The sequence below is a fragment of the Solanum dulcamara genome, chromosome 3 (genome assembly GCF_947179165.1).
Source record: "Solanum dulcamara chromosome 3, daSolDulc1.2, whole genome shotgun sequence".
Classification (NCBI taxonomy): Eukaryota; Viridiplantae; Streptophyta; class Magnoliopsida; order Solanales; family Solanaceae; genus Solanum; species Solanum dulcamara.
Genome location: NC_077239.1, coordinates 4,408,709 through 4,423,043, shown reverse-complemented (window position 1 = coordinate 4,423,043; position 14,335 = coordinate 4,408,709). Strand labels below are relative to the sequence as shown.

Here is a 14,335-nt window from a genome sequence, read left to right as displayed (position 1 = left end):
ATCCCAAATGAACCTGGATCAGTGATTACTTTCGAGAGCCTATCACTTGTATCTTAAGGACCACAAACCCAAGGCAATGGAGCTATTGGACGTGTCCCTCTTAGCATTGAGTAATTGTTTGACAGCATGTGACAATTAAAATGAAGAAAGTTGAGTCTAAATTTGCTTACTTTCTGCACAAGTGCATGTCATCATCAACTTGCTAACATTGTGGTCAATGGTGGCAACTGTTACCCACTTGTTTTGTTGGTCCCCCCTTTATTGCTTGCATGGATGAACTACTTTTCCTATTTAATATTTTGTTTCTTAAACAAATTGTAGAAATTGTCAAAACTACGTGCTGATTTCATATTCCCACTTCTATTGAGAGACAGTGGGATAACTTAAATAACGTCAAACGATAGAAGAGGGCAAATAGGCTATCAATGAAAAATCGACCTTTCAGATCAGCAATCGTCCAATTATCATAGTTGACATTTCCTTATCACCGACTTAGGAGTAAACAACATACATGTAATCCACTAGCTAACATATTTCGTAAACACAAATGTTAGATCTACTGGACAATTTTTTATCCCATGTAGCTGTTATCTTCCATAAATTAAGGCCACTCACCAAAAAGAAAGCCAGAAACAGAAAATATCATCAGACTTGTCATAGAAAAATAGAACAGATATTCAAGGCATAGATCAAACAGGACAGCCAAGCTTTCAGCAAAATCTGAAATTATATAAATCCGAAAATTAAAATAGTATACTTGAACACAAGCCAAAATACCCAAAAAAGTATCATCATTAACTAAAAACTACGATGCAGAAATAATAAAATGCAGTTCTTGGGGATAAAAATATCTCATGAAACCAAAAACATGAGGAACAGAAACAGCTTAGTCAACCTCCTCGATCTTGGGACCAGCACCGCTGCCACCACTAGGAGCAGGACCATCATCACCCATGTCAGCACCCATGTCACCACCAGCACCTTGGTACATCTTGGCAATAATTGGATTGCAGATGCTCTCCAACTCCTTCATCTTGTCCTCGAATTCGTCCGACTCAGCAAGCTGATTGGCATCGAGCCACTGGATGGCCTGCTCAATGGCTTCCTCAATCTTCTTCTTGTCTGCCTCAGGCAGCTTGGATGCAATCTTCTCATCCTTGATGGTGTTCCTCATGTTGTATGCATAGTTCTCCAAAGCATTCTTTGCCTCTACCTTCTTCTTGTGGTCTTCATCCTCGGATTTGTATTTCTCCGCTTCTTGAACCATCTTCTCAATCTCCTCCTTGGAGAGTCTGCCCTTGTCATTGGTGATGGTGATCTTGTTCTTTTGTCCAGTGGTCTTGTCCTCAGCAGAAACATTCAAGATGCCATTGGCATCAATGTCAAAGCACACTGTGATCTGAGGAACTCCCCTGGGAGCAGGAGGAATACCAGAGAGCTCAAATTTGCCAAGCAAGTTGTTGTCCCTGGTCCTAGTTCTCTCACCTTCATATACCTGGATCAACACACCAGGCTGATTGTCTGAGTAGGTTGAGAAGACCTGCTCTTTCTTGGTTGGGATAGTGGTATTTCTGGGGATCAACACAGTCATGACACCACCAGCAGTTTCAAGTCCAAGGGAAAGAGGTGTAACATCCAACAGCAACAAGTCTTGCACCTTCTCATTACCTTCACCACTCAAAATTGCAGCTTGTACAGCAGCACCATAAGCAACAGCTTCATCAGGGTTGATGCTCTTGCAGAGCTCCTTCCCATTGAAAAAGTCTTGCAGGAGCTGCTGAACCTTGGGAATTCTGGTGGAGCCACCAACAAGTACAACATCATGGATAGAGTTCTTGTCCATCTTAGCATCTCTCAAACACTTCTCAACTGGTTCCATGCACTTCCTGAACAGATCCATGTTGAGCTCTTCAAATCTAGCACGGGTAATGGTGGAATAGAAATCAATACCCTCATAGAGAGAATCAATCTCAATTGTGGTCTGAGCAGTGGATGAAAGGGTCCTCTTCGCCCTCTCACAAGCAGTTCTCAACCTTCTAAGTGCCCTAGGATTACCACTGATATCCTTCTTGTTCTTCCTCTTAAATTCTTGAACAAAATGGTTCACCATCCTGTTGTCAAAGTCCTCACCTCCAAGATGAGTGTCTCCAGCAGTGGCCTTCACCTCAAAGATACCTTCCTCAATGGTAAGGAGAGATACATCAAAGGTACCACCACCAAGATCAAAGATCAACACATTCTTCTCACCAACACTAGTTGCCTTCTTATCCAGACCATAAGCAATGGCAGCAGCTGTAGGCTCGTTGATAATACGCATAACATTCAGACCAGCAATAACACCAGCATCCTTGGTAGCCTGACGCTGAGAGTCGTTAAAGTAGGCTGGGACGGTAACCACAGCATTCTTGACAGTGGAACCAAGGAAAGCTTCAGCAATCTCCCTCATCTTAATGAGCACCATAGAAGAGATTTCCTCAGCAGCAAACTGCTTCTCCTCACCCTTGTAGTTAACAACAATCATTGGCTTATCACCAGGTCCAGCAATGACCTTAAATGGCCAATGCTTAATGTCACTCTGCACTGTTGCATCACTGAATCTCCTACCAATCAACCTTTTTGCATCTGCATTATAAATATTTTTTGTTCAACACATAGATCTTAAAGATCATAAAACAATCTACAAACTACAGAAAAAAATTTCTACCAAATATAAAGTTGTTGGAAGATTCAAATTCATTGCATTATTTATTACTTAAAATTAAGGTTTTTCAACAACAGACTTCTTGATAAATAAAATATCTATCATATTGTGTAATTATACCATTTATCAGAAAAATACAAGCAAACTACACCAGACCTCTCTCTTTCAGTTCTCCTTGACAACTTCACACTATAACAAGCATATAGATATAGATAACAGAATTAAACTAGCTAAATATACCAGAACAAGCAATGGACTTTAGCAAGAACCACGATGCAGCAATAAATTAAGCAGACCAAGATACAGCAATAAATTATACCAGAACAAGCAATGGACTTTAGCAAGAACCAAGATGCAGCAATAAATTAAGCAGACCTTCTAGCCCTGCGACCTTTTCTAATCTTTAAATGTACGTATAAAAAATAAGATCGGCTATAAAAAAGTTTCAATCTCCAAATGTACATGTCAAACAAGACCTGCCACAAAAATAGACCTTCGTACACTGTCTAAACTTCAACAGTTAAACACAAAAATTTTAAGCTTCTTAAATATAATAGTAAGGCTTTTAATATGAAAAGCAAATTTATATAGTGCATGTTAGCTCAAAAGTTACAAGGACAATTCAACTCACTATAAGCACAAGCAAGTAAAGGAATATTAAAATGAGAGCGACTTAACGTCTTCATAAAAATCCTCATAGATGTAACTGAAGATCTACACAAGGTAAACTTATAAGGACAAGATCCTAACTTTATTTTGACTAAGACCCTACAAATTTATCACTAGACTAAACAAAGCAGCACAACCTACAGCTTTTGCCAATAAACTTATCATATACATGACACAACACATAGCACAGTACCTAGTATGTCCAAACAATGCCACAAACTAGTAATCATTATACACGAAACTTGTATGGTAGGACTAATAGTATTCATTTACTTACTCAATATCCAAATTTAAATTGAAAAGGACTAGATCTAGAATAACATCCAAAAATTAGTAACTGCACAGGTACGCATGAAAATATTGAGTAAATAGTGTTTGTGTAGCCTCTGGATATATAAATATAAGCTTTACAGTAAATCTAATCAGATCTAGCACGAAAAGTAAGCTAAGCTAATTATCAATAAGCAAAATACATCCAACAAACTATAAAGACCACGCCATTATGAAAAAACAGAGATCGATACAGCTAAAAAATCACATATGAAAACGTGTACACAGAGCAGTTAGCTAAACTGACTATCAATAAGCGAAAAACGTCCAACAAATTGAATGACATCATTATAGATCATAGATCACAGATGAAAAACTTGAATAGAGAGTAGATCGAAATCTTACCGAATACAGTGTTGATAGGGTTCATTGCGACCTGATTCTTAGCAGCATCACCAATGAGACGCTCAGAGTCAGTGAATCCAACATAAGACGGCGTCGTTCTGTTTCCTTGATCATTAGCGATGATCTCAACACGATCATGCTGCCAAACACCGACGCAAGAGTATGTTGTTCCGAGATCAATACCGATTGCTGGACCTTCACCCTTTCCAGACATATCTACTACTGTATTTCTCTGCTTCTCTCCTTCGCTTAGTGTCGGTGAGTTTTTTGAAGAGAAAGGAGAGGCAGTAATAAGCTTTGAGGAACTAGGGTTTGTAAGGAGGAAAAATGCGATGAGAAAGATGAGACTTTATAAGGAGTAGAGTTCTAGAATGTTCCTAAACCCTAAAACTTAGAGTGGGTTTATAGCCGTTAGATCTCTCAGATGATACTTTAACGGTCTGTGATTCGTTTCTTTTTCCCCCTAAGTGGGAATAAGACTTCCCCCGCTAGCCAAATTTGACTGGATTTTGTTGTTGCCCACTTGCCCAAAATACTTATGCTATTTTATGATTTATATTTCCTAAGTTTTTATTTATATATCATTCTTATTTCATAACAATAAATATATAAATAAAATTATTCTTTTTATTTTATCCTCAAGAGAGTTATTAACTTTAAAATATGAATTTGAGCAATATAAAAAAATTAAATGATTAGTTCATATTCATTAATTTAATTAATCAAAATATATGTTTATTTATTAAAAAATTAACTTGAAGAGAATACTAAGGATACAATAATAAACTTACCTAATTTCGTAAAAAGCGTAAAATCTAAAATGATGACATGTAATTAGGAACGGAAGGAGTAGTATGTTTGTCATATAAAATAGGAATAGTCATTTGATCTCCATCAAAATTGGCATTGAATTCCCAAACTAATGGATGTAAACAAATAGCGTCATATTGAAACTGTCCATATTCTATGTATCCTTCGGAACCATATTACTTTTTGGATATGATGAAATAGGATGAATTGATATGGTGTTTTGTCCACCTGAATTGAGTGGTCAAAAATTCCTAATTCATTTTCAAAAATGGCTCACACAAATTCGATTTCCTATCTGATTAGTATAATATTTTCTTTTTGGGTGAAAGCTGGTAGTAGTGATAGATATTGGGGAAATTGAAGGATTATCTTAGTATGTTCTATAAAAGAAAGAGTGCAGGACATTTTCATGCGTCTACAACACATGACTAAGATGGATCGTAGAAAAAAAATGATTTTTATTTTTTGGATCGTCGCTCTTTTCCATATTCATCATCTAAAATATATCTTCATTACATACCCTTAATCATAATGTAAAAAAAATAAAATCACAAACCTCTTTTACCGACTTTGTCAAGTATAGGTTTCTAAAAAAATAATTTTTTTTTAAAAAACAGAAAGAGATTTTATGTCCATTGTTTCGCATTGACGATAGAGAGTAGAGACATAAAGCTTAGTTCGACAAATGGTGATTTTCAAAAAATTGATTTAAACTAAAAAAAAGTCTCAAAATTTCAAGATTCGTTATTATTTCTGATAATTCTTAAATTGAAGAAGAACACTACTAAAAAAAGAAATTTGATCATCAAGATAATAAACTCAACTAGTTGTTGAATTAAAGAAGGAAAAAAAAAGTCACTTATGAAAAAAAATAAAAACACACTCATCAAATTTGCGAGAATGATCAAATATACTCTTATGTAGCTTTTCTTTTAATTTGTAAAAATAAAAAAATAGATTTAAATTGATTTTCAATATATTTAAATCATTTAATATAGCAACTTGGTAGGTGAAAGTTTGGTAAATTTTGATATCTTCACAAAATATAATGTTATGGATGACATCAAGAGCAAGAATTTATTCATACAAATAAGTTATTCTTGATTCATTTGAAACACACCTCAAAAATATTTCGCTCTTGTCTTCTCATATTCTAAGACATTTGCGAAATATATCAGAAGAGTAGAGAATTGATAGAGCAATTCTCTTAGTTGTATTTGAAATCTCTCCCCTTTCTTTGTTAATATAAATACAGTTGTTCTCTGGTGGATGTAGGATCATTCTGATCCGAACGACGTTAAATATTGTTGTTCTTCCTTGTTATTTATATTTTCACGTTTCCGCTAACACAAGTATTACTAGGATCTACTGCAACTGATCGCACCCAACCCGAATGACCGCTAATAACACTGTAATTTTTCCATTCTCCTTTGCTTCTTAAGCTTCTCTCCATGATGCCTATATACAACAAGTTCATAATCTCATAATAATACCTATAGTTATAATAGTTAGTTTATATGACCCAATTTGACTAGAAATAGGAAAACCATTGCCAAATCCTAAACAATTTAGGATTTAACTTATTACTATAAAATCTACGAGGCTCAAGGCTTTGTATCAACTTATTACTAATGTCATTGCATTCTGATATTCAATGGAGAGAATTCAAGAGCACGCTGTCTGCAATGCAGCACGGCTTTTTTTATGGAACGAGAAGTTGACAAAGAATCAAATTTCACCATCCGAAGGCTTATGTGTCTGTCTAATTCGAAGTACATTCAACGGGATTCAGCCTTCTGTATTCAACAATTATACTTATAAAAAAATGGGAGATCGGAAGCGTTCTACCGTCATTCCGTTTGATCTATCAAAGTTACTAAACAAAGACGCATCATTAGGTCCAATGCTTGTTTCCCCTACTCTTCAGTTTCTGCCGCAAACTATCAAACAGTTGGGGGACGATATATCTTTTTCCCTATTCACAAAGTTTCAATTTACTCAAGCTTTCCTTAAACCACCACCACGACCAACGTATGTAATCGTTCTCGAAATCTCACATATTCGTTGTATCGATTTTCGTCCTCCATTTAATTTAACCTTGCCGCCCAATTTCATACCTCCTCCTGTTCCGTCTCATTGTCGATTCGTAAAGAATTGGAACGATATGGGAGGATGTGGGGATATTGTTGATTTTGTGAATGATCCGTATAATCGATACCGTTGGGAGGTTGTGGAGTATCTTAAGAAATTAAGGGAATATACTGGTGAAGGCGGGATTTGTCCAACGAAACCACAAATTGCGATGGATGTAGCTAGAGGATTTGTTGAAGTTGAGGTAAGTTATCGATCGTGGTGTCGAAGTTCAGCTTATTGCATTGTGGATCTAATAGATGAAAGTTGTCCTGTTTGTTGTGACGAGTTTAAAGACGAGAATGAAGTGATTGCAACCTATTGTTCGCATGCCTTTCATATAAGGTGTCTATTGCCATGGCTATCGAAGAAAAACACTTGCCCAACTTGTCGAGCTGTTTATCCATTGCATTATTCGCCTATTTTGGATCGGCAGTGTCAGTAACAAAAGTCTAGAATTGGGGATGATAGAAAGAATATTTATCACTTTCAAGAAAACCAGAAGAAGACCAAATAAATTTCAACATATAATTAGCACACAAAGTCGCAACTTTGAAACTTTTGCTTCTACTATTATATATTGAAACTAAATTATTTCTAAGTAATTAATATCTTGGAGTAGTAAACTACAAGGTATTCTCACAATTTTGAGTAGCAAATTATATAAGGTATTATACATTTTTTCTCTCGTATGATTTAAATTTTTCTTATTGAATACTTAATTTTTGTAATTTTTGAGCCCCATCTTGATTAATTTATTTTTGAAAGTTAACCAAATCATATCGATAGAAAAAAGAAATTGAGATCATGGGACGATTTCGAAAACTCTCATTTTGTTATAAAAATAAAAATAAATGAAGAATTGATTTGATATAATTTTTTAAAAATAACCTGAATCGTATTATTGACACTTTCAAGCTTTACATTATTTAAGATCAATAATTTATATTTGGGTGATCATCGCTTCTCCAGAAATAATTTTACAATCCTTATATGTAGTTTTCGCACATCTTCTTGTAATTACAAAGTCTTTGATTTTGATTATTTCCACTCTAATTAATCACGAGGTGAGATTTTCTCTTCTTTAAAATATATTTTAACATGTGGCTGTTGAAATTACAGATTCAGTTCCTCCATTTTCAATGGAAAAGAATAGAGAAGATGAAGATGAAGTGAAGAACAAGAACCATTGAGCCTGAGCATTATTGAAAACAAAGAGACACACATCGGCCAGAAATTCAGATTCCAACAAAGGCCAAAGATATAATGGAATTGGCCTGCATAGATATAAAGTACCTAGAATACATACTTGTTAGATTACCTATTTTATCTTTAGAGATATTGTAAAGAATAAAGCTATAGCTGTAAAGTTAGTTAGACATAGAAGTTTGACTAGCCAATAGAAATAGGTACAGTAAAGTTAATTAGGCATAATAGTTTCTTTGGATTTCCATATGATTGTATATATACATGCATGGAGAAGGAATGAAAACACACGAAATTTTTTCCTATACTGACTCTTATAATTTCTACAATGTCTAGGTGGATATTTTTCCATGACTAGCCCAATCCTTCTCCTTTATCTAGTCTTGACATCGAAAATACGAACTAGCTTACATATGTGGATAAAATAAAATCAATCACAACAATGTGAGCATGCTTACACACGTGAAGGTAAAAATAGAAATTAATCAAACACAAAATAAAATAATCCGACTTTATCTTGTGATTAGTATTTTCTCTATCTCATTTTAGATGAACATCTTACTATAAATATTTGTCCATATTACTTGATCACTTACTAAATCATGATAGAATTAATTGATTTTTCTCCATTTATCCATACAATTAATATAGCCTTTGGAAGTTAAAACAAATTTTGAAGAATCAAAATTTCTTTTTTCAAGAGGCTAATTAATATGAACAAAAGGCAAAATAGTAAAGTTAATCAATCTATTAATGATTTCTTAATCATCATGTAAAATAGAAAGTGCCCATCAAATATGGGACGAAGGGAATCCTTTACTCTTGTAACTAAACGATTCTTTTTTTTCCTTGTTTTTATAAAAGATTTGATTTTGAGATATCGATAAAAAAAAAACTTAACTGTACTGAATAATTATATCAAGTGTGTTAACTTATTATAGTCAAATAAAAAAAGATATAATACATAAACATATTATTTAACTTGGTCTCAACTAACATCTTTGCCCTTCAATTTTTGTTGTACAAACAAACACTTAAACATGTGTAAAGTTAAACAAATTGACACACATATCATATATGATATAATACAGGCAAGACGCCACATAGGACACAAATTGCCACTAACTATTTGTTCAACTTTATACAAGTTTAAATATATACTAGTGCACCAAAAATTGGAGGACATAAATACTAACTGATGGCAAGTTAAATGACACATTTATCCTAGTTTTTTGCTTATTGTGTTTCGATTATTGCACTATTTTTTTTTTTTGTTCCCTTCTGGCAAAATTTGCACTGTTTCCTTGTGAATTGTATAGTTTCTTCACTCTCTCCTTTTTCTTTGTATCTAGATTTGGTGCACTTGAATCGAACGTCTTTCGAAAACAAACTCTCTACCACCACGAGAGGTAGTTGTAAGGCCTGCATACATTCTACCCTTTCCAGACCTAAGGGGTGGGCCAATATGATATTTTAAAATTGATAATAACTTTGATTTTCGGTATCTAAAAGTACCATATCATTATCATACCAAATTAGCTTGATATGATTCGATATTTTTAATTTTGATTTTGATATTTTGTGGTGTGATTGTTCGATAAACATAATTTTTTTACTTCGACTTACATATGTTCATATAATAAAAAATTATAACTTGAATTTCTTAAAAATGTCTCATTCATATTAGACTAACAACTATCTTTGTTAAACAATTTCACAAAAAAGAACAATAAATCACAATCAAGTAGTCAAAGATACAAACTTTAAACGATATTACCTAAAATTAAGCATAGTATGATGGTCCCATACACCAAGAATTTCATTCATTGACACCTTATTAAATCTAACTTGACATATGTAGCTCCATGAGAACTTAATTACTTTCCAAATAGCTTGTTGATAGTCTTAAATATAATATATATGGGTTCTATATATTACTTTTGAGCTTATCTGAGCTCTTCTACATCTAAGATCAGGATGAAGAAAAAGAAGAAGATAGAGAGAAGTTAGAGTAGATAGAGAGGAAGAGATTTTTTCAATTTTGGGGCTTCAGAAAATGCCCTAACATCTCAGTAGCCTTAGTCACATACATATATATAGGTAGTTACTTAGGCTAACTATCTAACTAATTGGTAGTTAGTTTGTTTAACTAGAAGGGCTGAAAATGACCATAATACCCCTGCTTCTAACTAATTTCCTAACTAATCTTTACATCTCAACACCCCCCTTCAAGCTAGGAGGTGCAAAAATCTTCAAAGCTCCTAGCTTGGACAAAAGATGCTCATGCTGAACTCTTGACAGCCCTTTGGTTAACAAATCTGCAGGTTGCTCTTGAGATGGTAAGTAGCTTACTTTGATCAGGCCTTGCTGTAGTTTTTCTCTGATAAAATGGCAATCTATCTCTATATGTTTTGTTCTTTCGTGATATACTGGATTTGCTGCAATCTGAATTGCAGTTTTGCTATCACTATACATTTGAACAGGCAGCTCAACATCTGCATCCACTTTTTTCAACATGCCCAGCAGCCATACAAGTTCTGATACAGTTGAGGCCATACTTCTATATTCAGCTTCAGCTGAGCTCCTTAATACTGTGGTTTGTTTCTTGGCCTTCCATGAGACTAGGGACTTTCCCATCTTGATCATGAACCCTGTGACTGACTTTCTGATTAGTGGGAAAGCAGCCCAATCTGCATCACAAAATGCAGTGACCTGCCTATCTGACTGTCTGGACAATAATATACCTTGTCCAGGTTACTTCTTCAAGTACTTGACAACCCTTAGTGCAGCCTCCATGTGCGACTTTTTTGGTTGATTTAAAAACTGGCTCAGTGTCTGAGTACTGAAGGAGATGTCTGGCCTTGTCATGTTGAGGTACAGTAGCTTACCTATGAGTTTTTGATATGCAACTTGATCTACCAAAGGATCTTCTGATTCTTCCAGCTTCTTGTTCACATGATCATCATATTGCCTTGATGTGAGCTTGATGTTGGTGTCTATAGGAGTTTCTGCTGGTTTGGCTGCAGGCAGTCATACCTCAGCTATAAGTTCAAGGGTATACTTCCTTTGATGCATGAGTATACCTTCTGTGGTTCTTGCAAATTCAATTCCTAGGAAGTATTTAAGCTCCCCTAAGTCTTTCATTTTGAAGGCTCTTTGTAAAGCCTGTTTTGTATCTTCTATCAGTTTAAGGCTGCTACCAGTTATTAACATGCCATCTACATATACAAGTACAATTGCAATACCTTCTGTTGACTTGTTAATGAATAAGGAGTAATCATATTGACTTTGTTTGAACTTAAGGGAGGTTAGAGCTTCAGTGAGTTTGTGATTCCACTGCTTTGGAGCCTGCTTGAGCCTATAAAGGGACTTTGTTAGTCTACACACCTTCTCCCCTTGACTGACAAATCCCTGAGAAAGCTGCATATATATTTCATCCTCCAGGTCCCCATGTAGGAAGGCATTGAAGATATCCATTTGATGGATGTGCCAATTCTTAGAAGCTGCAGTTGAGAGAATGGCTCTAACAGTGACCATTTTCACAACAGGAGAGAAGGTCTCCTTGTAATCAATTCCTTCCTGTTGATTGTATCTTTTTGCAACTAATCTTGCTTTGAACCTCTCTATTTCACCTGTGGATTTGTATTTGACCTTGTATATCCATCTACAGCCAATAGGCCTTTTTCCTGTAGGTAATGAAGTGATCTCCCAGGTGTTGTTGCTTTCTAAGGCCTGGATCTCAGTCTGCATAGCTTCAACCCATCTTGGATCTTTGATTGCTTTAGCATAGCTGTTGGGTTCTATCACAGAGGATGTAACTGCAATAAAACACTAATGAGAAGGTGAGAGATGAGAATAGTTTACATAGTTACAAATAGCTGCTGTGTTGCAGAATTATCATTCTTGGCAAATGAAAATATGTCTTCTCGAAAGTGAATATCCATGTTGACAAAAAATGAGCTATTGTGTAAATCAAACAGGATATAGCCTTTTTGCACTTCAGAATATCCCATGTGAACTGCTGATTTTGATCTGGGCATAAGTTTGTCATGTTCAGTGAGGTTCTTGGCTAGGGCTAGACAACCAAGTGTTCTCAAATGAGATAAACCTGACTTTATGCCATACAATCTTTCATAAGGAGTGTGGAACTCAAGCACAGTACTGGGAGTTTTATTTATGAGATAAGCAGCAGCTAGCACACAGTGACCCTAAAATTTGATAGGTATTTTAGCTTGAAATTTGAGGACTCTGGTTACTTCTAGTAGGTGTCTATGTTTCCTCTCAGCCACACCATTTTGTTGAGGAGTGTATGGACAGGACCTTTGATGTATAATATCCAGTGATTTGAACATACTATCACATACTGAGTTAACAAACCCAGTACCATTATCAGATCTTAGGACTTTAACCACCTTCCCAAACTGATTCTTAGTATACTGCAGAAAGAGTTTAAGAGACACACACATCTGATTTGTGCTTAAGTAAGAATAGTCAAGTCATTCTTGAAAAATCATCAATAATTGTAAGGAAATACTTGGTACCATCAAAGGTAGTTGTATTATAAGGACTCCAAAGATCAATATGTATCAAATCAAAATAGCTACTACTTTTGATGATGCTAGAAGGAAATACAGGTCTAGTTTGTTTTGCAAATGGACACACTAAGCACTCAGACACCTTACACATACTAACTTTATTCATAGTGAATATCTTGACAAGTACAGCTGAAGATACATATCCTAGCCTTTTATGCCATAGCTCTATATCTGATTCCTTGTTTGTTGACTGACCAGCATCAACAGAGTAGGCAGAATCCTGAGTCTTACTTGCATTACCTTGATTTAATTGGCTCCATAGCAGATATAGGCCACCCTCTTGTCTACTAACTTCCTTCACCTTCCTAGTGTAGAGCTCCTGCAAAACACAGAAATCGGGGAAGAAGGAGTCTGAGCAACCCAATTCCTTAGTTATTTTCCTAACAGACATTAAGTTGTACTTGAATTCCGAAATATGGAACACATTAGTGATCAGACTTCTAGATGGTAGGCTACAAGATCCAATATGAGTTACTTGAGTGGTACCACCATTTGCTAAACACACATCCTTCGGAGTGGCAAGTTTAAGTACAGACTCTTTTAGCAGCATCTCTATCTTAGACACCATATGGTTTGTTGCACCTATATCCACAATCCACATATCACTATTTTCAGTTACAAATAAGGCCTTACCTGCATTGTTTGCCTTATTGCAATCAGGTGCATTGGCTCTTGATCCTGACTGTTGATTCATCATCATAAGAATCTGCTCATACTGATCTTTTGTAAATGTACACCCCTGCAATAGTTGCTTGACCTCTTTCTCAGCTGTCTTGTTAGAAGTAGTTGCTGATAGTTTATCTGCAGTGTGCTGTCCTGTGCTGTTTCTATCCCATATTGCTTCATCAGTCACATTTGTGTTCAAACCATAAGAGAAACTAGCCTGACCTGACTGCTGAGATTGATTAGTGTGGCCATTGGTGTCTGCATGAACCATGTTTGCACTCTGAACCTTCCTTTTGGACTTGAAATCTGGGGGATATCCCACCACCTTATAGCAGGACTCTTTTGTGTGGCCTATACACTTACAGAACTCACAGATTAAGGATGTATTTTTCTTGAACCTGTTACTAATACCTGAACTGTTTCCAACTCTAGAGTACATAGCTATTGAATCAGAATTTGATGAATATAGTCCTAAATTGTTGATGCCTGTCACCACAGCCTTCTGACTTTCATCTCTTACTATCATAGCATATGCTTGATTGATAGTAGGTAAAGGATCTATCATGAGAATCTGACTCCTAGCTTGATGATATGTGTCGTTCAATCCCATTAGAAATTGATACAACTTTTGTCTATTCATGTGAGCTACAAATCCTCTGAATTTCTCACAATTGCAACACGGTGGAGGCACTAACACTTCAAACTCATCCCACAGTGCTTTCAGCCTTGTATAATATGCTGAAACAGAAGCTGTTCTTTGTTGTAAAATGGTTATTTCTTTGTGTAGGCTGTAGGTTCTTGATCCATCAACCCTGTCAAATCTCTCTTGTAGGTCAGATCACACACTTGAAGCATTTGACGCAAATGCAATTCCACTAAGCAA

General features: G+C 35.5%; 2 protein-coding genes across 2 annotated transcripts; one reads left to right on the top strand and one right to left on the bottom strand.

Annotated features, from left to right (window-relative positions):
• Window positions 1–708: 708 nt before the first annotated feature.
• On the bottom strand, window positions 709–4,376 carry LOC129882231 (heat shock cognate 70 kDa protein 2-like). Its single transcript, XM_055956433.1, has 2 exons — window positions 4,046–4,376; window positions 709–2,622 (listed from the first exon to the last, which is right to left on the bottom strand). Exons 1-2 carry the CDS (start codon window positions 4,257–4,259, stop codon window positions 887–889), a joined length of 1,950 nt encoding a protein of 649 aa, XP_055812408.1. The 5' UTR covers window positions 4,260–4,376; the 3' UTR covers window positions 709–886.
• A 2,117-nt stretch (window positions 4,377–6,493) lies between these two features.
• On the top strand, window positions 6,494–7,444 carry LOC129881473 (uncharacterized). Its single transcript, XM_055955669.1, has one exon. The coding sequence runs from the start codon at window positions 6,510–6,512 to the stop codon at window positions 7,428–7,430; it is 921 nt and encodes a 306-aa protein (XP_055811644.1). The 5' UTR covers window positions 6,494–6,509; the 3' UTR covers window positions 7,431–7,444.
• Window positions 7,445–14,335: the final 6,891 nt, after the last annotated feature.

Bases quoted from the DNA above. Each gene is read 5' to 3' on its own strand.
- LOC129882231 (XM_055956433.1), bottom strand. From the start codon at position 4,259: ATGTCTGGAAAGGGTGAAGGTCCAGCAATCGGTATTGATCTCGGAACA. The intron at 2,623-4,045 runs GTAAGATTTCGA...TTTATAATGCAG, and splicing joins CCCTATCAACACTGTATTCG to ATGCAAAAAGGTTGATTGGT.
- LOC129881473 (XM_055955669.1), top strand. From the start codon at position 6,510: ATGGAGAGAATTCAAGAGCACGCTGTCTGCAATGCAGCACGGCTTTTT.